Source organism: Choloepus didactylus, chromosome 6, assembly GCF_015220235.1.
Source record: "Choloepus didactylus isolate mChoDid1 chromosome 6, mChoDid1.pri, whole genome shotgun sequence".
Taxonomy (NCBI): domain Eukaryota; kingdom Metazoa; phylum Chordata; class Mammalia; order Pilosa; family Megalonychidae; genus Choloepus; species Choloepus didactylus.
The window spans coordinates 81463040-81471430 of record NC_051312.1 but is presented as its reverse complement, the minus strand read 5'-3'; the positions used below and the strand labels follow the sequence as shown (position 1 = coordinate 81471430).

At 40.9% G+C, this 8391-nt stretch overlaps 1 protein-coding gene across 2 annotated transcripts; it reads right to left on the bottom strand.

Annotated features, from left to right (window-relative positions):
- Positions 1 to 1081: 1081 nt before the first annotated feature.
- Positions 1082 to 6966, bottom strand: LOC119537658 (olfactory receptor 52R1-like). 2 transcript variants are annotated; one of them, XM_037840193.1, is made up of 2 exons: positions 6952 to 6966; positions 1082 to 2026 (listed from the first exon to the last, which is right to left on the bottom strand). In XM_037840193.1, exons 1-2 carry the CDS (start codon positions 6964 to 6966, stop codon positions 1082 to 1084), a joined length of 960 nt encoding a protein of 319 aa, XP_037696121.1. The 2 variants fall into 2 exon arrangements, with proteins under 2 accessions (XP_037696121.1, XP_037696122.1); XM_037840194.1 differs by lacking the exon at positions 6952 to 6966 and having other exon boundaries at positions 1082 to 2035.
- Positions 6967 to 8391: the final 1425 nt, after the last annotated feature.

Sequence of the window (8391 nt, the reverse complement as noted above, 5' to 3'; positions counted from 1 at the left end):
AATTCATTCTGAAATTCTCTTCAAATGGAGATGAGAGATGAATGTTTCAGCTCACATAGCCTCATCCTCCCAATGTCAAGAGGTTGTGACTCTGGCAGCAATTCTTACATGTAGATGTTCAGGCACTCATGGGAGTTCATCTAGTCCAGAGTCCAGAGTCTCTCAGACTGCCCACTCCACCCCCCTAAGGTTTTGCAATACATTAACTCTCCTATACATTTTTGTTTTAATGATTTTTCTTATCCTAGAATGAAACTTCCTTAACTGAGGATAATTTTTAAAATACACAAATGTGACAAAGTAAATAAAAATGTCACAAATCTCTCTACCCTTGGTAACAATTATTAGCATTTGGATGTATTTCCCAAATTTTTCTAGGCACTTACAAATCTCTTTAAATTTGCATCAAACATTATTGGCAATTGTCTTTTCTTCCTTTTCAGTTTAATCTTATATCATGATTATAATTCACATCTTTCGACATCTGTCGCAAATAGAATACTTAAATAATACCTAATATTCAATTGTGCATTGCTATATCTGGTTTCATTTAGATCAACATTTGAATGATTTCCTGTTTTATTATAAACAATTATTTTATGTATATTCTGTACATACTTTTGTTTCTCAAATTATATTTCTATAGTGATTTTCAGATTAGGAAATATACATATACTTTTCAATTGCCTAATGCAAATATCAAAATTCATTTAAACAATGTTGTACCAATTTCTGCCTGCAGTGAAAAAAAATTTTTCACCTTAGCCACCTGTGGAAAATGACATTTTGAAACATCTTCACTTATACTTTTTTCTTATTCCCTTGTGATGAAAAACATGGTTCAAATCAGATTTTGTTAATCAGTCACATCTTTCTGCATCAGATCATCTGGGCAACTGACTTCTCCCTTGTTCTACATGACCTGAAAATTGTTCCTCTTGCTACAGGAAGGTTGACAACCACTTGGCCACTTGTTCACAGAGGTGAATTTACACAGATATGTGATGGTCTGGCACATTTCCCATTAATGTCCCCAGGATGGTGGGGTGATTAGAGTGATGGTGATGTTGTAAGCCTTGTCTCAGGAGTCCTTGCCACAACATCCCTGTATAACCCTATCCCGGATCTGTTTGGTTCTAACTCCATAGATGATGGGGTTGAGCATGGGAGGAACCAGTAGGTAGACATTAGCAAACATGATGTGTACCACTTGGGGCACATGATGGCCAAAGCGGTGGGTGAGGAAAGTAAAGAGGGCTGGGATATACAAAGCTAAGATAACACAGATATGGGAAGCACATGTGCCAAAAGCCTTGAGCCGGGCTTCACTTGAGGGCAGCCGCAGCACAGCTCTCAAGATCATGACATAGGATATACTGATGATAATTATATCAAAGCCACCCACAGAGAAGGCCACAAAGAGTCCATATGCACGATTTACTGTGGTATCAGCACACACCAGCTTCAGCACAGCCATGTGCTCACAGTATGATTGAGGAATGACCCGGTTCTGGCAGAAAGGCATTCTGGAGACCATGAAGCAGAAGGGGCTCACCCACAGCACCCCTCTTAGCATCACAACTGCCCCCAGTTTGCCCACAACAGATGGGGTCAGGATACTCGAGTGGCGCAGTGGGAAGCAGATAGCCACATAGCGGTCCAAGGCCATAGCCATGAGCACCCCGGACTCCACAGAAGCAAAGGTGTGGATGAAGAACACCTGGGTGAGGCAGGCATGGTAGCCAATCTCATGAGCATGAAACCAGAGTATGGCCAGCATTTTAGGTTGGGTGGAGGAGGAGAGGACCAGGTCAGTGACAGCCAGCATGGCCAGAAAGAGGTACATGGGCTCATGGAGCGTGAGGTCTGTCCGGATTATATGAAGGAGAGTGATATTGCCCAGAACAGCGACAGCGTACATGGCACAGAATGGAAAGGCAATCCAGAACTGGGAACTGTCAAGTCCTGGGATTCCAAGCAGAACAAAGGACACAGGATGAGAAGAGCTGTTCCTGGAAGCCAGCATCTTAGGTTGGCTAATTTGTTCTCTGTTGGGATGTACTGCTTTCTGCAGGTGACAACAATGAAAGCAATAATTTATTATTAATTAGAAGTCTTTTGGTTAGGCCAATTGGGTAATTGTAAGCTAGAATAATTTAAATGGTTTTAATACAGTTTTTCAACATGGGGCAATGGTAAACGTTATACTTTGTTATTATTTATGTCATTCAGAAATTGGAATTAGAAAACGTATTTGCATTTCAATTATTTTTAAGAATCAATGTTTTTCTTGAAAGAGAATCTGATAAATGAAAACTATTTTGAAAAATAATATCATACATCTTAGTAATGCTTGTCCTTTTTTTGTTTAGAATTAAGAACTGGTTTGTTCAACCCTTTCCTATAGGTCCTTCTTTTCATCCTTCTGTATAAGCCACTTACTTGTACAACTTTGCAAGGTAAGAAGCCAGCTGGAAAACACTGAATTAAAGGATCATTGCAATTATGCAGTAATGTTGAGTTAGCCTAGACTCCAAGATAATTTACTACAAAGATCTGACAGTAAGATACTGACCCTCCATTTGTGTAATGATAATTACACATATTATTTTTAATGTGAAGCATTTCATAGATCAGAGAGCTAAATTTTTTTGAAACAAGTTTTAGGCTTTGTGGGCCAAAGAGTATCTTTTGCAGCTTGTTACTTATGTCACTGTTGTGCAAGAGCAGCCTCAGACACTACATAAATGCATGAGTGTCACTGTATTCCAATAAAACTTTACTTAGGCTACAGGTTGGATTTAGTTATATCTGTATAGTTTTCCAACTCCTGTCCTTTATGAAACATTTTCAAGAGGTCAATCCATAAACCTGCCCTTTCTCCAGCACCTTTGTTCTTGGCACAGAGTAGGAGCTCAATAGACATTTGCTGAAGGAATTAACAAACAAAAGGCATTAGTCAATGGCAATACACCCATTAGCTGATGATATGTATGTTAAAATGTCCTCATAAATATGGGCAGCCCTTCCCTCATCACTCAGTTTTCATACCCACTAAAGATTTATGCCAATTTCTACTAGAGGTTGCCCTGCTGGCCAGTGAATGACTTCGGGAGTGTCCCTCTGCCCCTACTTACATGACGTGCACTGATCCCAGTGTCTGATCCCCTGGTGACCACGACCTCTCTCAGAGTGGAAGGCATCACAGCTCACATGAGTCTTACCAGCATCTTTCCCCTATTTAGTCCCAGTTGTCCTGTGACTTTATTTGAAAGCTTTAGTTCTTACTTACTCCAGAGAAGAATCACCGAGGAAAGAAGAGTGTCCTTTCAAAACTCCATTTCCAAATCAGCTTTGCTGATAAACAAATGCTTCATTCAACTAGACCTAATAATTCCGAAAGAAGGTTTCCTCAAGATCCCAAATAGGCCTACCCTCCTCCTGATTTTGCCCAGAAACATCACTTTTTTTGTTTATAATGAACCCTAATGGTTGAGAAATGGGGCCTAGACTTTATCAATCTTGCTGTAAACCAGAAGCTTTTTCCACATTACCATTCAACCTGGATAATTCCAAACAAATAGTAATGTTCAGTGTATGGAGAAAATTCAAGAACACACATTATCTGGGTCCTAGTGTAACTGGCACCCTGCTGGCAACAGTGCCAGGCAGAATCTCATTCCAGGTTCGGGCTCTCACCATGGAAATAATTCAGACATGAGAGTGGCCAGTAGGAATAAGTAGTAAGGTTTATTAAAGAAAGAGAGAAAGAATCCATGTAAAAGAGACAATGTGGACATGTTCAAGGGAGAAACATGCACCGAGCGGCACTGGCCTAGCTTGTTTTATAGGGAAGTTTTGCAGTGTTTTTTTTTAATCTTAACCTTTGAACACCAGATGTCTTCTTTATTCTAGGAGGAGATAGTTATAAGAATATCTTTATCAGAACATCTGACCTGCTGGTTATGTATCTGGAATTTGTCCCTGGGGAGATGTTTAACCTTTATGAACCCATGCCTTCTGTCATTAACTAAGAATTTGCTTTGGGCCTATGATTTTACAAGCTTTTATGGTTTGGGGAGGTTTCAAGCTTTAGGAAACATTTTTGTAACATGAGGTTTGCAGCTGCGATTCACAGTTCTCCATTTACTCTTTCAAAGCTGAATGGAAGACCAGGGACTACAGCCTTGATGCCCTATTCTATCCTGCTTCACTAGGGGTCTATTTTATCTCCTTCAGCATGAGCTGGTCTTCCCAACTGTCTTAAATACTCTGTAGGAGCCAGAGTCTTCCTTTCTACCTGGCATTTGCCCCTTTTATCCCCTCCACTTGTAGATACACAGTTCCAGAGGCTCAGGGGCACCTGGAAGGACATACTTTGACCATCCCATTCCTGCATCAGGCACTGGTGGAGATAACAGCTAAGGATAACATTTCTCAAAGTCTCTAATAATATCTGATTAATTCTGGACATTATCACTATTTTTCTTGACGTAGCACTACAAAATTTTAAAACTTTATTGTTTTTAAATCTCATAAAACCTCTGTATCCTCATTTTACAATGAGAAAAATAATCTCAGAGTAATTAAGTGATTGGGCTAAGGTCACATAATAAATCAGTGTCAGAGTGCAGGACTCCACACAGCCGTGCTCTCTGTGGTACACTCTGCTGTCTCTGGTTGGTTGGAGCAGAGCTGGTTGCCTTATTGTGACAAAGTCAGATAAAAAGGGGAGTTGCACACATATATACTACATCAAAGTCAGGTATGCATTTGAAACCAGGACCCTTGACTCTTGATTATGTGCTCCCCTCCTTCACAGACCGGATGCTTCTAGAATAGTCTCCAGGTTTAGCCTTTGGTATTTCTCAGGAGGCACTGCTCTCCTTGGTTTGATAACTTTATCAGCTTCTGCCAATAAATGTGAAAGGAAAGCTCATCTATTATGCCTTCTTTTAAAGGTGGAGACCCTTTTCTAAACCAGGATTGTCTACCCATATTCTGCAGCTTCCTTCAACAGCCAGTCTCTGCTCCCCACTCTGTCTGTTCCCCAGAATCTCCCAGGGCCTCTCCACAGGCTGAACTCCCCCATATCAGAGCTGCCAATCAACATAATCATTCCATGCTGCCTGCTCTGACTTTATGTTCTCAGTTTTCTCCCTTGGGTGGATACTGGAGGAGCAGTGCTAACTTGGGGCTCAACTCTGAAGAGGAAGATGGGGGCTCCTGATAGGTGCCCTCTCCCCTCTCTGCTCTCTCCTGTTGCCCATGAAATCTGGTGACCTCAGTCTCAGAAATCCTCTGGTCTCTTTCCCTTCACAGCCATAGGAACCCAACAGGGATGAGAAGAGATGAGGATACCAGTCACACGGGGGTGTGCTGGGTGTGAGATCCTTTCCAAACATTTATGTTCAGTGTGAGGTTTTCTGCAGCCTTACTAGGGGAAAGCACAGGTTATCAACTTGCTTTTGGGTTGATTATGGAAATGTATATTCCCCAGAGAATAGTAAATGAAAGAACAGGATAACCTCCCTCCTGGCCAAACACTGTTTCCTCCCCTCCCTGGTACTAATTATGTTCTTTGACTGTTTCACTGACCAGAACTCTTGTAACTATGGTGAATACTGAGTGCTGAAATTTTATAATATCCTTTTAAAATATTACAGCTACAGTTAGCACACACTGAAGTTCAGATCTATTTTTCTGGCCCTCAAAATAAAAGGTAAATTGTGTGAACTTACAATAGCTTTTGGTACATGAAATGTGGTTACAAAAACTCTGTTCTCACAGTGAGTGGAGCTCAGTTTTGATCTGTGAGCCTTGAGTTTGAATCCAGCAATGATAATCACTGGCTCTGCTGGGCTTCGGTTATTTCACTCATTATGTGGAAACAGTTCTGTCCATCAGTTCAGCCATATTGTTCAAGCCAGAGAAAGGATAAAGAATAAAAGATCTTGCTAAGGGATAACTTCCAAGAAATTTAGTTTTCTGGTCTCTCAGTTTGTGATGCTTAATACTAAGGCACAGAGGAATAATGATGGAGCAGGGAGGTGTTCAGATCACAGCTCTTTTGCTCAGGGTTGATGTAGGGAGGCTGGCTTCCTGCCTTTCTCTGGTCTCCTAGCAGGACACAGTGGGAACAGTGAATCTTCTCTTCACCTCAGACTGAAGCTCAGTTAACAAGTATCTTCTGTCCTGAAGCCCCTAGTGAGTTGTGCCATTCTGCACAGTGCATTCCCTTTCCTTTTGGCTTATGGCAGCCTCTCAGAGTCCTGCTGCTCTAAAACAAAGACAGAGATGCCTGGGACACAGGGAAACACTCACCTGTAACTTCTGTTCTGTCTCTGACCAACCTAGGCATGTCAGCAGCTCTTAATGGCTCCTGGGATTCAGTCTTTGATAGAGACCTGAGCTTGGGGCCTGTTTAAAGGACTGAATTTGTCCCTTCCCTTCCCCCAAGCATTAGTCCCCTCCCTCCCCCTGAGCCCCACTGACTCACACTGGCACAGCTCTCCTCTGAGACTGCAGACTACAGCTGGGAGCATTAACCCCTAACTTTCCTCTCTTCTCTGTAAACACAAAGCAAAGACAGGCAATTTGAATGCATGGGTGAAAATGTGTGCTTTGGATCATTGCAGGAGTGTGAGTTTGTGTGTATGAATACTTTGTCATTCAGAGTATGTGCATTTACAATTGAAGGTATATTTTCTACAATGTGAAAATGTGTTGTGTCAATGCTGTTGTGTGTATGTGAGAGGTATATTGCTCTATATGTGTATAAGATATGTCTAGGTTTGATTGGGAGTGGATGTGTAGGTGTGTATAAGTATGTGCATATGTACAAATATGAATAATCATTTGCATTAGAGTATACATATTTAGTGTAATATCATGGTTCTGTGAGTGCAAGTACTTAAGGATGTGTGTGATTTGCTACATACCTGATAGTACAAGAATATATATCATTGCTTGTACAGATGAGTGTGTATATACAAGCAGTTTGGGTCTGATGGGGATGTTGAAAACCTATTGGTGCCTCAGTGTGTACTCAGGTGGCACTGGTTCTAACAGTTCCAACTTCTTGTTTTATTATCTAGAGTGAGAAAGGCTTCTAGATGGCAGGCCTGCCATAAGCATTTTTCAAACTCTGAGTCTGGAAGGCCCTCTTCATTCAGTCTGAACAGTCAGAGCCTACTCAGAGCTTCCTCTTTCCTCTCTTCAATCTCTGTGTAGGGTCTTGCTGTATTGTGTTAAATATTTTCTCCCCACTCTCCGCAATGAATGAGGCAAAGTTAAGATTTGAGAAAGAACATTTTAAAACAGCAAGAAAAGATGTATTTGCAAAGAGTGAAAATCAGTAAGACTTGAGAGGCTATGCCTCAAAAAATACAAAACCCAAAATGCATTTAAAGAAAAAATATTAACATCCAAAGGTAGCAAGGTTACTAGGTTTATGTGAATCTATCCATGGTAGATCATGGTTTTCATATTCACAAAGATCATGACACACCTTCACACATCAACATAAGAAAAGTCAGGGATACAATTTATTTCTAGGGATTTCAGGTTTATGGGGAATAGTCATGTTTTTATTATTTTTCTGATCAGGATGACATTGAAATTAAGGGTTTATTTTTGGTTACAAAGTTTTTCTCTGCCTCCTTTTTTTTTTTTTTTTTTCTTTTCCTTTTAACTGTGGTATGTGAAGTCCTGAGTGTACTGGAAGTAGAACAAAGTGTCATTTACTTTTTTTCCAAATAGTCTTTTTTCCTCAAACCAAATATGACTTCTAGAGGAATGTCTAAATATATCCATCTCTCTCTGTCTCCTCCAGAGTCCCAAATGACAGGGTGTCCCCTAAGAGAGTATGAAATCCAGGGTCTTGTGGAAGTTGCTTGTCAGGCCAAACAAACCACTTTTCAAGCTTTTCAAGGAGTCCTGCTGAATCCTTGAAGTAGGAAAGTCAGTCTTTTCCTCACTGACCCTCCAATAGACCCCTCTTCATTTGTGTCTTTCAAAAGCTGGTAACTCTACAGGAGGCATCGAGGACTTGGGCAAATGACTCACAGTCCTGCTCTGAACTCCAGTCTCCACTAGAAGGTACAAAGACTTCTGCACTTTGTTGAGACCTGTCAGGTCAATTACATTAACTTGTAGCCAAACCAATCAGAAGTTACTTTTTGTAGTTTGCAAGGACAGGGGCAGTAAACAATGTTTGGAAAGGAAGTTTTGATTGAAGAAAATGTTGTTGAGGATATTGACATGAGAGTCCTGTGAAACTTCCATATACCACATATCCTGACATCTGTTGAACTTTTGTCAACAGTGCCTCAGCGAGTCACCCTCAGGTGTGGCCTGGACCATGTGACAGCTCAGAGCTGCTCAGTCTCT